This window comes from Trachypithecus francoisi, unplaced genomic scaffold, assembly GCF_009764315.1.
Source record: "Trachypithecus francoisi isolate TF-2019V2 unplaced genomic scaffold, Tfra_2.0 Lachesis_group5, whole genome shotgun sequence".
NCBI classification, from domain to species: Eukaryota; Metazoa; Chordata; class Mammalia; order Primates; family Cercopithecidae; genus Trachypithecus; species Trachypithecus francoisi.
In genome coordinates, this window is record NW_022681470.1 from 93,141,794 (window position 1) to 93,164,395 (window position 22,602).

At 45.0% G+C, this 22,602-nt stretch overlaps 1 protein-coding gene across 1 annotated transcript in view; it reads left to right on the plus strand.

The window, feature by feature from the left end:
* The window catches only part of CCT3 (chaperonin containing TCP1 subunit 3), a 29,829-nt gene that overhangs the window by 4,847 nt on the left and 2,380 nt on the right, over positions 1-22,602 (plus strand). Inside the window, exons 5-11 of the mRNA XM_033195504.1 lie at positions 597-693; positions 7,446-7,563; positions 11,247-11,433; positions 14,409-14,558; positions 15,546-15,678; positions 15,827-15,908; positions 21,108-21,288. Coding sequence (XP_033051395.1) covers positions 597-693; positions 7,446-7,563; positions 11,247-11,433; positions 14,409-14,558; positions 15,546-15,678; positions 15,827-15,908; positions 21,108-21,288 — 948 coding nt within the window. The remainder of the gene's footprint in view (positions 1-596; positions 694-7,445; positions 7,564-11,246; positions 11,434-14,408; positions 14,559-15,545; positions 15,679-15,826; positions 15,909-21,107; positions 21,289-22,602) is intronic.

Below are 22,602 nucleotides of genomic sequence, written 5' to 3' on the forward strand. Positions count from 1 at the left end.
TTTTTGAGATGGAGTCTCTCGCCACCCAGGCTGGAGTGCAGTGGTGTGATCTCGGCTCACTGCAACCTCCGCCTAATGGGTTCAAGCAATTCTCCTGCCTCAGCCTCCTGAGTAGCTGGAATTACGGACACGCGCCACCACCCCCGGCTAATTTTTATACTTTTAGTAGAGAAAGGGTTTCGCCACGTTGGCCAGGTGGTCTCGAACTCCTGACCTCAGGTGATCCACCTGTCTCCACCTCCCAAAGTGCTGGGATTACAGGTGTGAGCCACCGTGCCCAGCTGGCTCCAACGTATCTTATTGAAGAACACAATTCAACCACAGTGGTGCCTCCAGTAGATAAGCTAAAAGATACCGGTCTGCCCTCTGGAAGCTTTAATAGTTGAGTTCATGGAATACATTTTTTCCCGAAAAGAATTTGGAAAGTGGTTTACTTAAGCTATTTGGGGTGCCATTTTTAATCTTTCAAGATAATGGTAAAACATTAAAGGAAAAGTAAGTACATATAGAAGCAAGAAGCCCAAGAGTTAGGGCCAAGCTTCATGAGTTAAGAAGTCTTCGAATAGTGTGAATTCATTAGTGATCTACCTTTTTAGATTCAAGTCCAGCATCCAGCAGCCAAGTCCATGATTGAAATTAGCCGGACCCAGGATGAAGAAGTTGGAGATGGGACCACATCAGTAATTATTCTTGGTAAGGGGAGAATAAGAGATTGATAAGAAAAATTAGAAATAACACCCACGTATTTTAAGAAGGAAATTATGTTACCAGTCCACTAATTACAAATATTTAAACAACTTATTGGTTATTTTCTATGTATTCTCTCCAGTTGAGTATAAAACATTTATATGAATAGGGTGAGCCATGCAAATCTGGCTGATAAAGTAGTAGTTAATTCTCTTTATTCACCATAAGTTATAATTTTTTTTTTTTTTGAGACAGAGTCTCAGTCTGTCACCAGGCTGGAGTGTGGTGGCAAGATCTTGGCTCACTGCAACTTCCGCCTCCCGGGTTCAAGTGATTCTCCTGCCTCAGCCTCCCAAGTAGCTGGGACTATAGTCGCACACCACCACACCCAGCTAATTTTTGTATTTGTAGTAGAGACAGTTTCACCATGTTGGCCAGATGGTCTCTATCTCTTGACCTCGTGATCCGCCTGCCGTTGCCTCCCAAAATGTTGGGATTACAGGCGTGAGCCACCACGCCTGGACAAGTTACAATATTCTATAAAGTCACCACAGACACTGAATTGGCAAATAATAAATCATTGCTTCTATAGAAAATACAGGGTTAAGTACCTATAAGCCGCTGGTCACACTTTCTTTTTTCTCTTCGTTTGTTTGAGACTTGAGTCTTGCTCTGTCGCCCAGGCTGGAGTGCAGTGGCGCAGTCTTGGCTCACTGCAAGCTCTGCCTCCTGGGTTCACGCCATTCTCTCGCCTCAGCCTCCCAAGTAGCAGGGACTACAAGGTGCCCGCCACCACACCTGGCTAATTTTTTGTTTTTGTATTTTTAGTAGAGACGAGGTTTCACCATGTCTGCCAGGATGGTCTTGATCTCCTGACCTCGTGATCTGCCCGTCTCGGCCTCCCAAAGTGCTGGGATTACAGGCGTGAGCCACTGCGCCCAGCTGGTCACACTTTCATCAGCTGATAAATATATACCTTATTGTATGTGTTTTCTGTCTTCAAGATGCCCGTTTAATATATACAGTTGATTTATTAGCATTGAACTCATAGCCCATAGCAATATAACTCGTGCCTGGACAAAGCTCACCTAACATGTATTTTCTCTGTAAGGCACATCACAGCCTTCTTGCACATAGAAGCATTAGATAGCAGTTAAGCAGTACACTTGTGAGCCATTATAAATACCAAAATCATCAAGAAAAATGTGAAAAACATAACCTTAAATATACTGCATAAAGGACACTTTTTTTACAGTGTGAGAGCTAAAGGCCTTGTTTGACCTCACCTAGGAATGTCATTGGGTGACTCAGATTTTTTGCCATCCTGTGAATTTCCATGAATGACTATGAAAGTGTCATGAATATTGATTTGGGGGTTGCAAATAATAAGAAATGAAATCTTTTTTTTTTTTTTGAGACGGAGTCTCGCTCTGTCGCCCGGGCTGGAGTGCAGTGGCCGGATCTCAGCTCACTGCAAGCTCCGCCTCCCGGGTTTACCGCCATTCTCCTGCCTCAGCCTCCCGAGTAGCTGGGACTACAGGCGTCCGCCACCTCGCCCGGCTAGTTTTTTGTATTTTTTTTTAGTAGAGACGGGGTTTCACAGTGTCAGCCAGGATGGTCTCGATATCCTGACCTCGTGATCCGCCCGCCTCGGCCTCCCAAAGTGCTGGGATTACAGGCTTGAGCCACCACGCCCGGCCAGAAATGAAATCTTTAGGATAATGACCCGGGCTATGTATGTTTAGAGACTGATCTTTCTACTTCTTATAGGATCATAAAGAATTATTTTTCAAATCTTGGTCTATTGCCTTTATTGTGTAAATATCAAGATGATAGTAAAATTTTTATGCTAGAAACACTGGTTTTAAAAAATCTGATTGCAACCAAGTGTGGTGGCTGATGCCTGTAATCCCAGCCCTTTGGGAGGCCAAGGTGGGCGGATCACGAGGTCAGGAGTTTGAGACCAGCCTGGGCAACATGGAGAGACCGCGTTGCTATAAAAAAATTTAAAAATCAGCTGGATGTGGTGGCACACACCCGTAGTCCCAGCTGTTGGGGATACTGAGGTCGGTGAGGCAGGAGGTTGAGGCTGCAGTGAGCTGTGTTTGTGCCACTGCACTGCAACCTGAGCAACAAAGCAAGACCATGTCTCTTTTTTTCTTTTTCTTTTTTTTTTTTTTTTTTTTTTTTTTTTGAGACAGAGTCTTGCTCTGTCACCCCGGCTGCAGTGCATTGGCACAATCTCAGTTCACTGCAACCTCCGCCTCCCAGGTTCAAGTGATTCTCCTGCCTCAGCTTCCCTAGTAGCTGAGAATACAGGCATGTGCCACCACACCTGGCTCATTTCTGTATTTTTAGTAGAGACAGGGTTTCACCATGCTGGCCGAACTGATCTCAGACTCCTGAGCTCAGGTGATCTGCCAACCTTGGCCTCCCAAAGTACTGGGATTACAGGTGTGCTCCACTGCGCCCAGCCAAGGGATGCTAATTTATAGTGTTGGCCCACATACCTAAAAATAAAGTTCTTAATCAAAATTATTATTTATTTTTCGTAGAGATGGGGTCTCATGTTGCTCAGGCTTGCCTCAAACTCCTGGGCTCAAGCGATCTCCTGCCTCAGCCTCCCGAAGTGTTTTTTTTTTGAGATGGAATCTTGCTCTGTCACTCGGGCTAGAGTGCAGTTATGCAATCTCAACTCACTGCAGCCTCTGATCCTGGGTTCAAGTGATTCTCCTGCCTCAGCCTCCCGAGTAGATGGGATTACAGATGCCCACCACCGTGCCCAGCTAATTTTTGTATTTTTAATAGTGACGGGGTTTCACCATGTTGGCCAGCTGGTCTTGAACTCCTGACCTCATGATCTACCTGCCTCAGCCTCCCAAATTGCTGGGATTACAGGCTATGAGCCACCATGTCTGGCTAAGCCTAGCTGATTTTTCAAATTGAATTTACTTATTTATTTATTTATTTTTGAGACAGAGTCACCTAGGCTGGAGTGCAGTGGCACAGTCTTGGTTCACTGCAGCCTCCACCTCCAGGGTTCAAGTGATTCTCCTGCCTCAGCCTTTCTGTTAGCTGGGATTACAGGTGCCCACCACCGTGCCAGGCTAATTTTTGTATTTTTAGTAGAGACAGGGTTTCACCATGTTAGCCAGGCTGGTCTCAAACTCCTGACTTCAGGTGATCCTCCTGCCGCAGCCTCCCAAAGTGCTGGGATTACAGGCGTGAGCCACCATGCCCAGCCTCTCAGCCATCTTTTAAAATGCAATAATATGCTGCTTAATGATGGGTATATGGGCCGGGCGCGGTGGCTCACATCTGTAATCCCAGCACTATTGGAGGCCAAGGCAGGCGAATCACAAGGTCTGGAGTTCGAGACCATCCTGGCCAATATGGTGAAACACCGTCTTTACTAAAAATAGAAAAAATAAGCTGGGTGTAGTGGCGCGCGCCTGTAGTCCCAGCTACTCGGGAGGCCGAGTCAGGAGTATCACTTGAACCTGGGAGGCGGAGGTTGCAGTGAGCCCAGATCCCACCACTGCACTCCAGCCTGGTGACAGAGCGAGATTCTGTCTCAAAAAAAAAAAAAAAAAAGATGGGGATACGTTCCGAGACAAATGTGTTATTAGACAGTCTCATTACTATGCAGACTTCATGGAGTGCACTTTACAAACCTGGGTGGTACTGCCTACTATTTACTTAGGCTGTTTGGTATAGCCTATTGCTTCTAGGCCACAAAGCTGTATAACATATTACTGTACTGAATATAGTTATAATACGGTGGTATTTGTATAATAAGCGTAGCTGAACATAGAAAAGGTACAGTAAAAATATGATATTATAATCTTATGGGACCACTGTCGTATATGTGGTCCATTGTTGGCCAAAATATTAAGTGGTACATGACTGTATTTTTTTATTATTTTTCTTTCAATATACATGATTGACACTTAGGAATTGAAACAAAAATATATTGAATTCAAACACTGGAGCACATACTAATGAATAACATATTATGTACATTTCTTTTTTTTTTTTTGAGACGGAGTCTCGCTCTGTCGCCCAGGCTGGAGTGCAGTGGCCGGATCTCGGCTCACTGCAAGCTGCGCCTCCGGGATTTACGCCATTCTCCTGCCTCAGCCTCCTGAGTAGCTGGGACTACAGGCGCCCGCCTCCTCGCCCGGCTGGTTTTTTTGCATTTTTTAGTAGAGACGGGGTTTCACTGTGTTAGCCATGATGGTCTCGATCTCCTGACCTCGTGATCCGCCCGTCTCGGCCTCCCAAAGTGCTGGGATTACAGGCTTGAGCCACCGCGCCCGGCTATTATGTACATTTCTAAAAGCTTATTTTACCTGCCAATAAGCAGGTAGTACAAGCAATTTGTGCGAAAGGCTTTTGACAAAAAGAATATTTACAATACTCTCTTTACACTTTTTCTAGAAACAGGCTTTTTTGTGTATGCGTTTATATCTGTGTATGTGTTATTTTGTGTGTGTCTATTAGAAAGTAAAGATAAATTTATTCATTTTGAGACAGAGTCTTACTCTGTCACCCAGGCTGGGGTGCCTGGGCACAGCCTCCACTCACTGCAACCTCTGCCTCCCAGATTCAAGCAATTTTTATGCCTCAGCCTCCCAACTAGCTGGGATTACAGACACCCGCTAACACACCTGGCTAATTTTTGTATTTTTGGTAGAGACAGTTTCACCATGTTGTCCAGGCTGGTCTCAAAACTGGCCTCAAGCAATATGCCTGCCTCGGCTTCCCAAAGTCTGGGATTACAAGGCGTGGGGTAAAGACAAATTTTAAAAGAAGGAGATGTTTTACCAATAATCCCTCATCTAGGAGGTAAATTGTATACATTTTCTTTTTTTTTTTTTGAGATGGAGTCTCACTTTGTCACCTAGGCTGGAGTGCAATGTCATGATCTTGGCTCCCTGCAGCCTCCACCTCCCTGGTTCAAGCGATTCTCCTGCCTCAGCCTCCCAAGTAGCTGGGAATACAGGCACGTGCCATCATGCCTGGCTAATTTTTGTATTTTTAGTAGAGACAGGGTTTCACCATGTTGGCCAGGCTGGTCACGAACTCCTGACCTCAGGTAATCCATCTGCCTTGGCCTCCCAAAGTGCTAGGATTACAGATGTCAGCCACCACACCCAACCTTAATTGTGCACATTTTTAAATTTTAACTTTTTATTTTTTTGAAACAGAATCTTGCTCTATTGCCCAGGCTGGAGTGCAGTAGTGTGATCACGGCTCACTGCAGCCTTGACCTTCTGGGATTAATGAGCCCAGCTTCCCAAGTAGCTACAGGCACATGCCACCATACCTGGCTCATTGAATTTTTTTTGTAGAGACAGGGTTTTGCTATGTTGCTCAGGCTGGTCTAAAAACTTCAGGACTCAGGTGATCCACTCACCCTAGCCTCCCAAAGTGCTGGGATTACAGGTGTAAGCCACTGCATCCAGCCCCGAATATTCTTTCAAATGTAAGTTTTTGTGTGTTTTGTTGTTTTTTGGTTTTTGGTTTTTGGTTTTTGGTTTTTTTTGAGGCGGAGTCTCACTGTGTCGCCCAGGCTGGAGTGCAGTGGCTGGATCTCAGCTCACTGCAAACTCCGCCTCCCGGGTTCACGCCATTCTCCTGCCTCAGCCTCCTGAGTAGCTGGGACTACAGGCGCCCACCACCTCGCCCGGCTAGTTTTTTGTGTTTTTTAGTAGAGACGGGGTTTCACTGTGTTAGCCAGGATGGTCTCGATCTCCTGACCTCGTGATCCGCCCGTCTCGGCCTCCCAAAGTGCTGGGATTACAGGCTTGAGCCACCGCGCCCAGCCTTGTTTTGTTTTTAGTTCCAGCAGTTTGACTAGATCCTAAGGTATTAAGGTACTAATAAACAAGTCAGTTTTTCTTTTGTGCATTTTTCTTTATTTTATTGCCTTTAGGGAAATTTTTTTTTAGAAAGATCAAGAGAAGGCCAGGTACGGTAGCTCACGCCTGTAATCCCAGCACTTCGGGAGACCGAGGTGGACAGATCACCTGGTTCGAGACCAGCCTGGCCAACCAACATAGTAAAACCCATCTCTACTAAAAGTACAAAAGTTAGCTGGGTGTGGTGGCGCATGCCTGTAATCCCAGCTACTTGGGAGGCTAAGGTGGGAAAATCGCTTGAACCTGGGAGGCAGAGGTTGCAGTGTGCAGAGACTGTGCCACCGCACTCTGGCCAGGGTGACAGAGCGAGACTCCTCAAAAAAAAAACAAAACGATCAAGAGAGGAAGTAAGCCCTGGAATCATTCTTTCATCATTTTATTTATTGAGATAGGGTCTCACTCTGTCACCCAGTGCAGTGGTGCAGTCAAGGCTCATTGCACTCTCAACCTCCCAAGCTCAAGTGGTTCTCTTAACCTCAGCCTCCTGAGTAGCTGGGACCGCAGGCTCGTACTACCACACTAAACTAAATTTTAATTTTTTTTGTAAAGACAGGGTCTCACTATGTTGCCCAGGCTGATCTTGAATTTTTGGGATTACAGGTATAAGCCACCATGCCCAGCCTGATCTTTTAAAAAATGGACAGCAAGGATGTTTTCTGTATGAATTGCCCTGTCTTATACAAAGTGTAAAATTTGGAATAGTATGAATGGCCAAATGTCATATCTTTTGGGAGAGTCTGATTTAGGAGAGTATTTTTTGGAAGAATAATGAAGTTACTTGCCTTGATATGCAGATACTTTTAAATATTACTGTGGTGCTTTTATCTTTTTCAGCGGGGGAAATGCTATCTGTAGCTGAGCACTTCCTGGAGCAGCAGATGCACCCAACAGTGGTGATCAGTGCTTACCGCAAGGCATTGGATGATATGATCAGCACCCTAAAGAAAATCAGGTATCTTGGGGGCAAGAAATAGGTAGTATCAAATATGAGAGGCCTGGCCAGACTTGGTGGCTCATGCCTGTCATTCCAGCACTTTGGGAGGCCTAGGTGGGCGGATCATGAGATCAGGAGATTGAAACCTTCCTGGCCAACATGGTGAAACCTTGTCTGTATTAAAAATACAAAAAATTAGTTGGGCATGGTGGCGCATGTCTGTAGTCCCAGCTACTCAGGAGGCTGAGGCAGGAGAATCTCCTGAACCCAGGAGTCAGAGGTTGTGGTGAGCTGAGGGAGCCCCATTGTACTCCAGCCTGGTGACAGAGCAAGACTTTGTCTCAAAAAAAAAAAAAAAAAAATTAGCCAGGTATGGGTGGCGCACACCTATGATCCCAGCTACTCGGGAGGATGAGGCAGGAAAATTGCTTGAATCCAGGATGCGGAGGTTGCAGTGAGCCAAGATCTCTCCATTGCACTCCAGCCTAGGCAATAAGAGTGAAACTCCGTCTCGGAAGAAAAAAAAAGCATATATTACCTCTAGCTTCAGGGAATTTTAGTTAAGGTTTAACATTGTGTGGAGTCAGGTAGAGCAGGTCTTGAATAAACGTTTTTGTTTAAAAAGTAAAACTTGGCAGGGCCCAGTGGCTCATGCCTGTAATCCCAGCACTTTGGCCGAGGTGGGCGGATCACGAGGTCAGGAGTTAGAGACCAACCTGGCCAACATGGTGAAACTTCGTCTCTACTAAAAGTAGAGAAAATTAGCTGGACGTAGTGGCAGGCGCCTGTAATCCCAGCTACTCAGGAGGCTAAGGCAGGAGAGTCGCTTGGACCCAGGAGGTTGCAGTGAGCTGAGATTGTGCCACTGCACTCCAGCCCAGGTGACAGAGTGAGACTCTCTCAAGAAAATAAAAAGTAAGACCTGGACTGGGCGCGGTGGCTCATGCCTATAATCCTAGCACTTTGGGAGACCAAGGTGGGTGGATCACCTGAGGTCAGGATTTCGAGACCAGCCTGGCCAACATGGTGAAACCTCATTTCTACTAAAAATGCAAAAATTAGCCAGGCGTGGTTGCATGCGCCTGTAATCCCAGCTACTCAGGAGGCTGAAGCAGGAGAATCACTTGAACCCGGGAGGCGGAGGTTGTGGTGAGCCAAGATCGCGCCATTGCACTCCAGCCTAGGCAAACAGCAAAACTCTGTCTCAAAAAAAAATAAAAATCTATAATGTATTCTTTTTTCCATGCCTGACTGGAAATAGTTTGGGTTTTTTTTTCTTTTCTTTATTTAAATGTTCTACTCATATGGTTGAGTCACTAGATGCATAAGTGTTTAGTAATTTGATGAGGTTTATATTATACTGTCTGCTCTTTTTTTTTTTTTTTTTTCCTAAGATGGAGTTTTTGCTCTTGTTACCTAGTCTGGAGTGCAATGGCGCGATCTCGGCTCACCGCAACCTCTGCCTCCCCGGGTTCAAGCGATTCTCCTGTCTCAGCCTCTTAAGTAGCTGGGATTACAGGCATGCGCCTCCACGTCCAGCTAATTTTGTATTTTTAGTAGAGACGGGGTTTCTCCATGCTGGTCAGGCTGGTCTCGAACTCCCGACCTCAGGTGATCCACCTGTCTTGACCTCCCAAAGTGCTGGGATTACAGGTGTGAGCCACCGCGCCCAGCCATATACTGCCTGCTCTTAAACAAGTTGTACACTAATATCTGTATGGCACACTTGAGGAATGAAGTGTTTAATTATTTTTATGCAGTAAGCTCTGTGAGAATGTAGAGGTACCTAAAGATTTTATTGTGTGGAGCTGCACCCTTAGAAAGCTTTTTGTTTTGTTTTGTTTTGAAATGGAGTTTCACTCTTATTTCCCAGGCCGGAATGCAGTGGCTGGATCTCGGCTCACCTCAACCTCTGCCCTCTGGCTTCAAGCAGTTTTCCTGCCTCAGCCTCCTGAGTAGCTGGGATTATAGGCATGTGCCACTAGCCCTGGCTAATGTAATTTTAGTAGAGATGGGGTTTTTCTCCAAGTTGGTCAGGCTGGTCTCAAACTCCTGACCTCAGGTGATCCTCCCACTGCCTGCCTTGGCCTCCCAAAGTGCTGGGATTACAGGCATGAGCCACCGTGCCTGGCCTGAAATATATATATTTTTAATCAAGTAATAACTGCCTACCTAGAACACTTTAGTCTTATGTAAAAACATTTTTTGGCGGGGGAGTGGGGAGTCTTGCTCTGTTGCCCAGGCTGGAGTACAGTGGCACAATGTTGGCTCACTGCAACCTCTGCCTCCTGGGTTCAAGCAGTTCTCCTGTCTCAGCCTCCCAAGTAGCTGGGACTACAGGAGCATACCACCATACGTAGCTAATTTTGGTATTTTTAGTAGAGATGGCGTTTCACCATATTGGTCAGTCTGGTCTCAAACTCCTGACCTCAGGTGATCCACCCACCTCGGCCTCCCCAAAAATTTATTTTTTAGAGATATGGTCTCACTCTGTTGCCTAAGCTGGAGTGCAGTGGTGCAATCACAGCTTACTGCAGCCTCCAGCTCCTGGACTCAAGCAGTCCTGCCCCAGCCTCCCAAGTAGCTAAGACTACAGATGTGTCCACCATGCCCTGCTATTTTTTTTTATTTTTCATAGAGATGAGGTTTACTATTTTGCCCAGGTTGGTTTTGAACTCCTGGCCTCAAGCTATCCTCAGTCTTCCAAAGTGTTGGGATTATAGGTGTGAAGCATGGCACCCAGCCCCCTTTATCTTAGATACTACTTTTGGAGTCATTGCTTCTTCCCAAAAGTCCATAATTTAACCATTTAATAATTGGTATATTATGTGCCTTTCACTGTTAAAAGAGGGATTTGGTTTATTTTGGGGTTTTTTTTTTTTTTTTGAGACGGAATCTCTGTCGCCCAGGCTATAGTGCAGTGACACGATCTCAGGTCACTGTAACCTCTGCCTCCAGAGTAACTGGGACAACAGGCACAGGCCACCACTCCTGGCTAATTTTTGTATTTTTAATAGAACTGGGGTTTCACCATATTGGCCAGACTGGTCTCGAATTCCTGACCTCAAGTGATCTGCCTGCCTTGGCCTCCCAGAGTGCTGAGATTACAAGTGTGAGCCACCGTGCACGGCCAAAAAAGAGATTTTAGCATTATGTGAAAGTATTTTGTGAGGAGAGACTGAAATTAATATAAAAATGGAAAATACATAAAATGTGTTTACAGTAACATAAAAACACAAAGATGACCAGTTGGTGGTCATCTTTGACCACTGTGGCACACCATGAGTTAAAAATAAAATTTGCTGTTCACAATGAATGATTGATGAAACTCTTAAAGTTGGCTAGTTACAGGATAGAGTTTCATAGAAAAAAAGTGTCTTGATCTGAGTTGTAAAAGTTGAAAAGTTTACTTGGTTGAAGCAGAAGATAAGGAACAAATTATTTTACGATAATCTTTGTATGTAAGTGTAAAGGGTTGCTCAGGGAATTAAGGCACCTTCTACAGATGAGTTGTAATCTTGCTGAAAGGTAGAGGAATGGACAAAGGTTACCTCCTAATGTCCTTTTTGTTTCCTCCAAAGGAACAAGTCCTCGTGTTCTGCCTCTTGGTCCATTATTATAGTCACTAAGGTATAGATGAGGCACATCTCTACATATCTAAGATGCCTTCTTCACATATTATCTGGTTTTCTTTTCTCTAGTATCCCAGTCGACATCAATGACGGTGATATGATGCTGAACATCATCAACAGCTCCATTACTACCAAAGCCATCAGTCGGTGGTCATCTTTGGCTTGCAACATTGCCCTGGATGCTGTCAAGACGGTCCAGTTTGAGGAGAATGGTCGGAAAGAGATTGACATAAAAAAATACGCAAAAGTGGAAAAGGTAAACTTTCGCAGTGTATACATTGGGTCAAATTATATCTTAGCATGAGTCATCTCACTTGTGAGGAAATAGTTTGTTTTTAGTGTTGTTTTGTTTTGTTTTTGAGACAGAGTCTCACCCTCTTGCCCAGGCTGGAGTACAGTGGCACAGTCATAGCCCACTGCAGCCTCAAACTCCTGGCCTCAAGCAAATCCACTGATTTTCTAGGACTACAGGCACATGCCACTGTGCCCAGCTATTTTTTTTTTCTTTTTGTAGAGATGAGGGTCTCATGTTGCCCAGGCTGGTCTTGAACTCCTGGCCTCAGGTGATCCTCCCACTTTAGGCTCCCAAAGTGCTGGGATTACAGGCATAAGCCATCGCACCCTACTTGAATGAAATAGTTTTAAATCAGAGCAAGGTATGTTTGTTTGTTTGATATGGAGTCTTGCTCTGTCGCCCAGAGGCTAGAGTGCAGTGGCGCAATCTCAGCTCACTGTAGCCTCCACCTCCCGGGTTCAAGTGATTCTCCTGCCTCAGCCTTTAAAATAGCTGGGACTGGCCGGGCGCGGTGGCTCAAGCCTGTAATCCCAGCACTTTGGGAGGCCGAGACGGGCGGATCATGAGGTCAGGAGATCGAGACCATCCTGGCTAACACGGTGAAACCCCATCTTTACTAAAAATACAAAAAAAAACTAGCCGGGCGAGGTGGCGGGCGCCTGTAGTCCCAGCTACTCAGGAGGCTGAGGCAGGAGAATGGCGTAAACCCGGGAGGCGGAGCTTGAGTGAGCTGAGATCTGGCCACTGCACTCCAGTCCGGGCGACAGAGCGAGACTCCGCCTCAAAAAATAAAATAAAATAAAATAACTGGGATTACAGATGCCCGCCACCACACCCGGCTAATTTCTTTCTGTATTTTAAGCAGAGACAGGGTTTCACCGTGTTAGCCATGATGGTCTTGAACTCCTGACCTGAGGTGATCCGCCCACGTTGGCCTCTCAAAGTGCTGGGATTACAGGGTGAGGCACTGCACCTGGCCAGAACAAGGTACCTTTAATTAGGACTGGGAAGAATTGGCCGGGCGCGGTGGCTCAAGCCTGTAATCCCAGCACTTTGGGAGGCCGAGACGGGCGGATCATGAGGTCAGGAGATCGAGACCATCCTGGCTAACACGGTGAAACCCCATCTTTACTAAAAATACAAAAAAAAACTAGCCGGGCGAGGTGGCGGGCGCCTGTAGTCCCAGCTACTCAGGAGGCTGAGGCAGGAGAATGGCGTAAACCCGGGAGGCGGAGCTTGAGTGAGCTGAGATCTGGCCACTGCACTCCAGTCCGGGCGACAGAGCGAGACTCCGCCTCAAAAAATAAAATAAAATAAAATAACTGGGATTACAGATGCCCGCCACCACACCCGGCTAATTTCTTTCTGTATTTTAAGCAGAGACAGGGTTTCACCGTGTTAGCCATGATGGTCTTGAACTCCTGACCTGAGGTGATCCGCCCACGTTGGCCTCTCAAAGTGCTGGGATTACAGGGTGAGGCACTGCACCTGGCCAGAACAAGGTACCTTTAATTAGGACTGGGAAGAATTGGCCGGGCGCGGTGGCTCACACCTGTAATCCCAGCACTTTGGGAGACTGAGGTGGGTGGATCACGGGGTTAGGAGATCGAGACCATCCTGGCTAACACAGTGAAACCCCATCTCTACTAAAAAAAAAAAAAATACAGGCCGGGCGCGGTGGCTCAAGCCTGTAATCCCAGCACTTTGGGAGGCCGAGACTGGCGGATCACGAGGTCAGGAGATCGAGACCATCCTGGCTAACACAGTGAAACCCCATCTCTACTAAAAAATACAAAAAACTAGCCGGGCGAGGTGGCGGGCGCCTGTAGTCCCAGCTACTCAGGAGGCTGAGGCAGGAGAATGGCATAAACCCGGGAGGCGGAGCTTGCAGTGAGCTGAGATCCAGTCACTGCACTCCAGCCCGGGCGACACAGCGAGACTCTGTCTCAAAAAAAAAAAAAATACAAAAAATCAGCCAGACGTGGTAGTGGGAGCCTGTAGTCCCAGCTACTCTGGAGGCTGAGGCAGGAGAATGGCATGAACCCGGGAGGCGGAGCTTGCAGTGAGCTGAGATTGCACCACTGTACTCTAGCCTGGGCAACAGAGCAAAACTCCATCTCAAAAAAAAAAAAAAAAAAAAAAAAAAAAACTGGAAAGAACTTTACTTGCTGCCTGGAAACAAAAACCTAAAGAGGCTACCAAGTTGGAATTTCCTGAAACAATTTTGTTGTTACCTTCACTGCTATCCCTACACAAGGTTTATAAGGACAAGGGACAGGCTTATTGGTGTCTCCATGTTTGTGTATTTGCATACATCAGTCATTTGATCAGGATATAAGCTTAACAAGGGCTTTATTATATAGTACTATTATAATGGTAAGCCCAGAAAGCTTTCTCTCCTCTACTAAATTTCATTAAGATCAAAAAGTTTAGTAGTATAGCTTGTGGCCAGTAGATGGAGCCCCAAGCCTAAAATTCTCTGGCAGCGTTGGTTTTGTTTTGTTTTGTTTTGTTTTTTTTTAATTGGAGAGACCTAAGCCCTTATTTATTTAAATAGTAATTGGGTCTCAATGTGTTGCCCAGGCTGGTCTCGAACTCCCAGCCTCGAGGGATCCTTCTGTCTGAGCCTCTTGAGTAGCTGAGATTTTAGGTGTGAGCCACTGTGCCTGACTCATAAGCCCCTCTAAGTCTTTTGTCAAGTCATTTAATTTCTGTGGGTCTCAGCTGACCTTCAAGTTTGAGTGTCATGGTCTAAAATTGGTGTATTTCCTAGTGGGGGAAAAAACGTGATTCCAACCATATTTTTGAACTTCATCAAAGAAAGGAACTTTAGAAACCTGAAACAGTGGCTATTTGGGAAAGATGAACATCTGGGAAGGAAATTAAGAAATTGTCTCTTGATTGTGGATTATAAAGTGCAGTTGTCTTTTGTTCAGATACCTGGGGGCATCATTGAAGACTCCTGTGTCTTGCGTGGAGTCATGATTAACAAGGATGTGACCCATCCACGCATGCGGCGCTATATCAAGAACCCTCGCATTGTGCTTCTGGATTCTTCTCTGGAATACAAGAAAGGAGAAAGCCAGGTAAGATTCTTGGCCTTGTTCCTTAAAGTAGATGCAAGAATCGACTACAAATATGAACAACAGAAATAAAAGGTATGTTTATTGTATGCCTTCTGGGTGCATAGTGTACACTGACTCTTAGAACAATCCTTTAGTTGGTATTGATTCCATTTTACAGATGAGAGATCTGAAGCTCAGACAAGTTAGGTTAATTGCTCAAGGAATACAGCTGGTATTGGCAAAATCAAGATTTGAACCTGGTCATGTTTGGCTTGTTTTATACTATCATGCGACCTTTCCTAATGTACCAGGGGAACATAAGGTAGGAGTTAATTCAGCTTTGAAGTACTAAAGGAGAATTTCAGCTGGATGCAGTGGCTCACACTTATAATCCTAGCACTTTGGGAGGCTAAGGTGGGTGGATGACTTGAGCCCAGGAGTTCAAGACCAGCCTAGGCAACATGGCGAATACTGTCTGTATTTAAAAAAATTAACTGGGCATGGTGGCACATGCCTGTAGTCCCCACCACTAAGGAGGCTGAGGCAGGAGGATTGCCTGAACCCAGAAGGTCAAGGGTGTAGGGAGCTGTGATCACACCAGTGAACTCCAGCCTGAGCGACAGACCTGTCTCAAAAACAAAAAAAAACTAGGGTGCAGGAGGCTCACAAGGCTCCATCATATTTGGAAAGAACAAGAATCAGTTAGTGGGAAGAATTAAGGCCTGGAATTTTCATGCACATTGCCAGGACAGATGTAGGATTGGACTGGGTGGTCAGAGACCTTAGAAAGGCCAAACTCAACACTAATTGCTGTGTGACTTTCAGTTCTGGTTGTTTTATAATGATATAACTAGAGTTAAATTGGCTTACAGAGGTATAGAGGTCATGGCTTTAACATAATTCTGACTCTGAGATACGTGGGAGACGTGGGTGGAGGGAGTATAGTATGACCCTTAGAGCTTCACCAGTCCAGGGATTTTAAAATCGTGTCTTTCCTTTACCACACAGACTGACATTGAGATTACACGAGAGGAAGACTTCACCCGAATTCTTCAAATGGAAGAAGAGTACATCCAGCAGCTCTGTGAGGACATTATCCAACTGAAACCCGATGTGGTCATCACCGAAAAGGGCATCTCAGGTGGGACTTTTAATTTTTCCAGCCTACCTTTGAGGTAGACGAGGGTGGGTGATTTGTTTTTTCCCCTCATGTTTGGCAGGGGGTAGAGTACTTTGATTATAAAACCAGTTCAGAACCCAGTTTGACATCTGTACTCTTGGATTTGTAGATTTAGCTCAGCACTACCTCATGCGGGCCAATATCACAGCCATCCGCAGAGTCCGGAAGACAGACAATAATCGCATCGCTAGGTGAGTAGGCCAGGTAAAAATAAGACTTTTCTTCCCGTGTGTTTCCTTTTTGTAGTTGCATAACATAGTCATCATTACCTGAAAAGGTTTAATAAAGGATACAGTAACAGGTGGAAATAACCTTGGCTTAGCTGCCTGCCCTCTTCAGAAGTCCTCTAGTCCAACGGTTATTTACTGCATGAGTCTCATCTGTGCTGCCCCTAACCATTAGTGAGCAGCTTGTGCTTAGACATCTGTAATTGCTACCTTGGTGGGTATCCATTACATTTCTAAATAACTGCCTATCAAAGAGGTTTTTCTTTAATGTCATTATAATGATTTTTGAATGAACATTTCCAGAATAGCCTGTTTTAAGTGGCCTGGATTATAGCAGAACCATCAGTTTCCTCAGCTACATCCTTAGCTGCTGTTTATGCAACTCTAGATTGCATTCATTACTTCTGCACTGATGTCGGTGCTCAGAGACCATTCTTTTTAATAGACGAGGTCTTGCTGTATTAGCTAGGCCTGTCTCAAATTCCTGGGCTCAAGCAGTCATCCTGTTATCAGCCTTCGCAGTACCTGGAACTATTGGCATGCACCACCATGCCCAGCAAAGTTCATTCATTTTTAATACTAATTTATTAAAAAGCTGACAAATGTACCCCAACATAATATAGCACAGATCCAAATCATATTTTATACCTTTATACCCTAAAGGGTATTAACATGCATACACATGTTGACTTCACATGCCCATGAGTTGGAGGGAGTGACAAATAAGCAATTAGTCCTATATTCATTAAACATGAGTCAGACGTATGCAGTCATCCCTTGATATCCACAGGGCATTGGTTCTGGGATCCCCCCTTGAATACTAAAGTTTGGATGCTTAATCCTTATATAAAATGGCATGGTATTTGTGTATAACCTATACGCATCCTTCTTTACACTTTAAATCACCTTTAGATTGATTATAATGCCTAATATAACGTAAATGCTATATAAATAGTTGCTATACTGTATTGTCTTTAAAATTTATATTATTTTTGCTGTTGAATTATTGTCCATCCCCCCCACCCCACCCCCCTGCCATGTTATCGATGCTTGGTTGGTGGAATCTGGATGCGGGACCTGCGGATATAGAGGGCCGACTATACTTACATGCTTATTCGCCTTCCTCCTTGCTTGACCTTTGCATCTTTGATACAGTCCTATTATTGGCCTGGAGACTCAACTGGGCCGTACAGGATGGGTTATATCTAGAAATTACCATTATATAGTATAGACGTGTTAATTTTTTTTCTTTCTTTTTTGCACATTCTAATTCTCTAGTTGAAATATGTACATGTTAGATATGCATGAGAACTAATTTGTCCAAATTATAGTAACCACATAGTATATTTTGAATTCAACTATATCTGGTTATAGTAGTGATGACTAGTTGCCTTAGGTGTACAGTTGACCCTTGAACAACTTGGGGGTTAGGGGAATCAGCCCCTAAGGAGTTGAAAATCCATGTATAATTTTTTGACTCCCCTACTCCTAATAACTGACTGTTGACCTGAACCCTTACCAATAACACAGTTAACTATCACATATTTTGTACATCATATGTGTTATATACTGTATTCGCTTCAATAAAGTAAGCTAGAGAAAATAAAATGTTATTTTTTTGTTACAGGCTCATGCCTGTAATCCCAGCACTTCGGGAGGCCAAGGCAGGTGGATCACCTGAGGTCAGGAATCCGAGACCAACCTGGCCAACATGGTGAAACCCCGACTCTAACAATAATACAAAAATTAGCTGAGTGTGGTGGTACATGCCTGTAATCCCAGCTACTCAGGAGGCTGAGGCAGGAGAATCGCTTGAACCAAGGAGGCGGAGGTTGCAGTGAGCCGAGGTGGTGCCATTGCACTCCAGCCTGGGTGACAAGAGTGAAACACTGTCTCCAAAAAAAGAAAATCATAAGGAAGAGATAACACATTTACCATGCCTTAAGTGGAAGTAGATCATCATAAAGGTCATCATCATCTTCATGTTGAATAGGCTGTGGAGGAAGAATAGGGGCTGGTCTTTCTGTCTTGGGTGTCAGAGGCAGAAGAGTGGTAGAAGGGGAGGCAGGATGGGCAGGAGGCACACTCGGTGTAGCTCAATGAAAATACATCGTAATTTGTCTGACTTTTGCTTTTTCGTTTCTCTAAAAATATTTCTGTATAGTACCAGTTGCTCTTCCACTGTTTCAGTTTCAGTGCCTCTATCATAGAAGGGTCCATATTGTAAAAGAAGTCAAAAGCAGTCTTGAATAATTAGAAGCCTTCTGCCAGATTGTCTAATTGTCAGTTTGTTTTCTGGCACTGCTTCTTCTACGTCCTCTTCCTCATCGTCTGGCACTGGTTTGGAAGCAGTCGTGTCCGTCAAGTCATCTTCTGTTTGGTTGTTTTTGTTTTTGAGACGGAGTTTCGCTCTGTCGCCCACGCTGGAGTGCAATGGCACAATCTCAGCTCACCACAACCTCTTGCCTCCCGGATTCAAAGGATTCTCCTGCCTCAGCCTCCCGAGTAACTGGGATTACAGGCATGAGCCACTACGCCCAGCTAATTTTGTATTTTTAGTAGAAACGGGGTTTCTCCATGTTGGTCAGGCTGGTCTCGAACTCCCGATGTCAGGTGATCTGCCCACCTCAGCCTCCCAAAGTGCTGGGACTACAGATGTGAGCCACCGCATCTGGCTTGTCATCTTCTGTTAATTCTTCTGGTGTATTGTCTGTTAGCTTTTTAATTTCTCCAAGATTCATATCTTGAAACCCTTCACCACCACCACGCCAATTTTTTTAGCCGCATCCAGTCTCTTTCATGATTTCCTTGATTGGCTCTATCATAAATTCTACAAAGTCATGTAGAACATCTGGACACAGTTTCCTCCTGCAGAAATCTTCTGTTTTGGGCTTGATGGCTTTCATAAGGCTTTTTCTATAACAACTGGTATCTTTAGTAGTATAATCCTTTCATATTTTCATCATGTTCTCTTTGTTGGGGTTCTGTTTCATAATGTTGACTTTATTTTTTATTTTTTTGAGACAGAGTCTTGTTTTTTTTTTTGTTTTTTTTTTTGAGGAGGAGGAGGAGTCTCGCTCTGTTGCCCAGGCTGGAGTGCAGTGGCGCGATCTCGGCTCACTGCAAGCTTCGCCTCCCGGGTTCCCGCCATTCTCCCGCCTCAGCCTCCGAGTAGCTGGGACTACAGGCGCCCACCACCTCGCCCGGCTAGTTTTTTGTATTTTTAGTAGAGACGGGGTTTTACTGTGTTAGCCAGGAGGGTCTCGATCTCCTGACCTCGTGATCCACCCGCCTCGGCCTCCCAAAGTGCTGGGATTACAGGCTTGAGCCACCGCGCCCGGCTGAGACAGAGTCTTGTTCTGTCGCCAGGCTGGAGTGCAGTGGTGTGATCTTGGCTCACTGTAACCTCCGCCTCCTGAGTTCAAGCAATTCTCCTGCCTCAGCCACTGGAGTAGCTGAGACTACAGGTGCACACCACCATGCCCAGCTAATTTTTGTATTTTTAGTAGAGATGGGTTTTCACCATGTTGGCCAGGATGGTCTCAATGTCTTGACCTTGTGATCTGCCCGCTTGGGCCTCCCAAAGTGCTGGGATTACAGGCATGAGCCACCATGCCCAGCCGACGGTTCTTTACATGAAGTACCATGTGTAATAAGCCTTACAGGTCTTTCTCTGACTGGTCTAGAGTATTTGAATGTCTTCAGTGTTGAACTTATGTGGCTCTGGGTATCCATGGGCATTGTCCAATATCAGAAGCACTTTAAAAGGTAGTCCCTTTGTGGAAAAGTACTTCCTGACTTAAAGGACAAAGCATCGATGGAAACAATCCAGAAAAAGTGTTCTTATTGTCCAGGCCTGGTTGTACAACCACAAGACATAAACTTGACCCTCCAAGGGACGGGCTAACTCCTTTGCACAAAATCCTGGTGCTCCCTTCTCTTTCTTACTAATAAATGTCATTTGTGGCATAATCTTCCTGATCACTTTCTTATACATTAAAATTATATTTAGGCAGGTACCATTTCTTCTCAATGATTTCTCTTTTTTTTTTTTTTTTTGAGACAGAGTCTCACTGTCACCCAGGCTGGAGTTCAGTGGTGCGATCTCGCTCGCCACAACCTCTGCTTCCTAGGTTCAAGCGATTCTGCTGCCACAGCCTCCCAAGTAGCTGGAAGTACAGGCGTGTGCCACGACACCTGGCTAATTTTTTCTTGTATTTTTAGTAGAGACAGGTTTCACCAGGCTGGTCTCGAACTCCTGACCTCAAGCGATCCACCCGCCTTGCTTGGCCTTCCAAAGTGTTGGGATTACAGGCATGAGCCACCAAGCCCCTGGGAACATGTCTGCTGTTTCTTGGTCAGCAGAAGCTGTTTCCTGTTATCTTGACATTTTAAAAGCCAAACAAACCTCTTTCTAAAATTATCAAACCATCCTTTGCTGGCATTAAATTCTCCAGCTTTAGATCTTTGACCTTCCTTTTTTGATGAGGTGTCATAATGATTTCATGTTTTCTCAAATCATATTAGCATATATAGGTATGCTGTTCTTAACCTACATAAAAGCTGCATTTTCAATGAGATTAATAGGTATATTTCTCAAAAAGCACAGGGTTTTCACAGCTGCTGGCATAACTGCAATGCTGCTGTAACTGCAATGACGGCTTCAGTGGTTTTTTTTTGTTTTTTTTTTTGGTTTTTTTTTGTTTTTTTTTTTTTTGTTTTTGTTTTTTAGATAGGGTCCCACCCTGTTATCTAGGCTGGAGTGCAATGGCATGGTCACAGCTCACTGCATCCTTGGTATCATGTTTTCAAGGGATCCCCCAACTCACCCTCCTGAGTAGCTGCAGCTACAGGTATGCATCACTATGCCCAGCTAGTTTTTTATTTTTTGTAGAGACAGTCTTGTTACATTACCCAGGCTGGTCTCAAATTTCTAGGCTCAAGCAGTCCTCCTGCCCGGCCTCCCAAAGTACTGGGATTACAGGTGTTAGCCGCTATGCCTGTCCCTCTGGAAATCTTTTTCACTGGACAGGCAAGACCTCTTAAGTGATGTTTCCAGCAATCCACTTTTGCCCTTATCCCTAACTACAGACCTTAGAGACTAGGGAAATGGGTAAAAGTATCTGAAGTCATCTGATTCTCCCCATCTTTTCCATCCAATAGAGCCTGTGGGGCCCGGATAGTCAGCCGACCAGAGGAACTGAGAGAAGATGATGTTGGAACAGGAGCAGGCCTCTTGGAAATCAAGAAAATTGGAGATGAATACTTTACATTCATCACTGAGTGCAAAGACCCCAAGGCCTGCACCATTCTCCTCCGGGGGGCTAGCAAAGAGATTCTCTCGGTGAGTCAGCCTTGGATGTATGACCAGATGAAATAGATCACTGGACTTCTTGAGAGTTTCCCAAAGGGCCTGAAATAATTCTGTGGTCCATTTATAGCTATTTAATTTGGACTTATAGCCACAAATTCCTTTTCTGCTTCCTTTTTTTAATTAAATAATTTAAAATTTTTAAAATTGTAATAAGCATAAAATTTACCATGTTAATCATTTTAATTGTACAGTTCAGTAATGTTAAGTATATTCATGTTCTTGTGCAAGAGATCTCCAGAACTTTTTCATCTTGCATGAGACTCTGTACCCCTTGAACAAGATATCTCATTTCCTCCTCCCTGGCAACAACTGCTTTCTTTTTTTTTGTTTTTTGAGGCGGAGTCTCGCTCTGTCGCCCAGACTGGAGTGCAGTGGCCGGATCTCAGCTCACTGCAAACTCCGTCTCCCGGGTTCACACCATTCTCCTGCCTCAGCCTCCCAAGTAGCTGGGATTACAGGCGCCTGCCACCTCGTCCGGCTAGTTTTTTTTTTGTATTTTTTAGTAGAGACGGGGTTTCACTGTGTTAGTCAGGATGGTTTCGATCTCCTGACCTCGTGATCCGTCCGTCTCGTCGGCCTCCCAAAGTGCTGGGATTACAGGCTTGAGCCACCGCGCCCGGCCTGCTTTCTTATTTTTTATGTTGACGTTATAAATATTACTTTTTTTTCCCTCATTGAGGCTAAGTAACTTTCCCAAAGGCACATAGCTAGTAAGTGGGAGAGTTTGTACAACACCATGCAACCTCCTAAAAGATACAACTAGGGGCCGGGCGCGGTGGCTCAAGCCTGTAATCCCAGCACTTTGGGAGGCCGAGGCGGGCGGATCACGAGATCAGGAGATCGAGACCATCCTGGCTAACACGGTGAAACCCCATCTCTACTAAAAACTACAAAAAACTAGCCAGGCGAGGTAGCGGCGCCTGTAGTCCCAGCTACCTGGGAGGCTGAGGCAGGAGAATGGCGTGAACCCGGGAGGCGGAGCTTGCAGTGAGCTGAGATCCGGCCACAGCACTCCAGCCGGGTGACAGAGCGAGACTCTGTCTCAAAAAAAAAAAAAAAAAAAAAAAAATACAACTAGGAAGGGATGGAATAGGTTTTGGCTCTTATCTAGCAAGATACATGCTGTTTATTTCCAGATAACTAGCAAGGGACGAGATAGGTTATTGCTCTAATCTAGCATAATGGACAAAGACCTAACTTTATGGTTGAGTAATACCCCCAAACCCTTTGCAGATACCACTCCCCGCCACTCTATATTATAGTCATGAGTTACATATTCTCAGA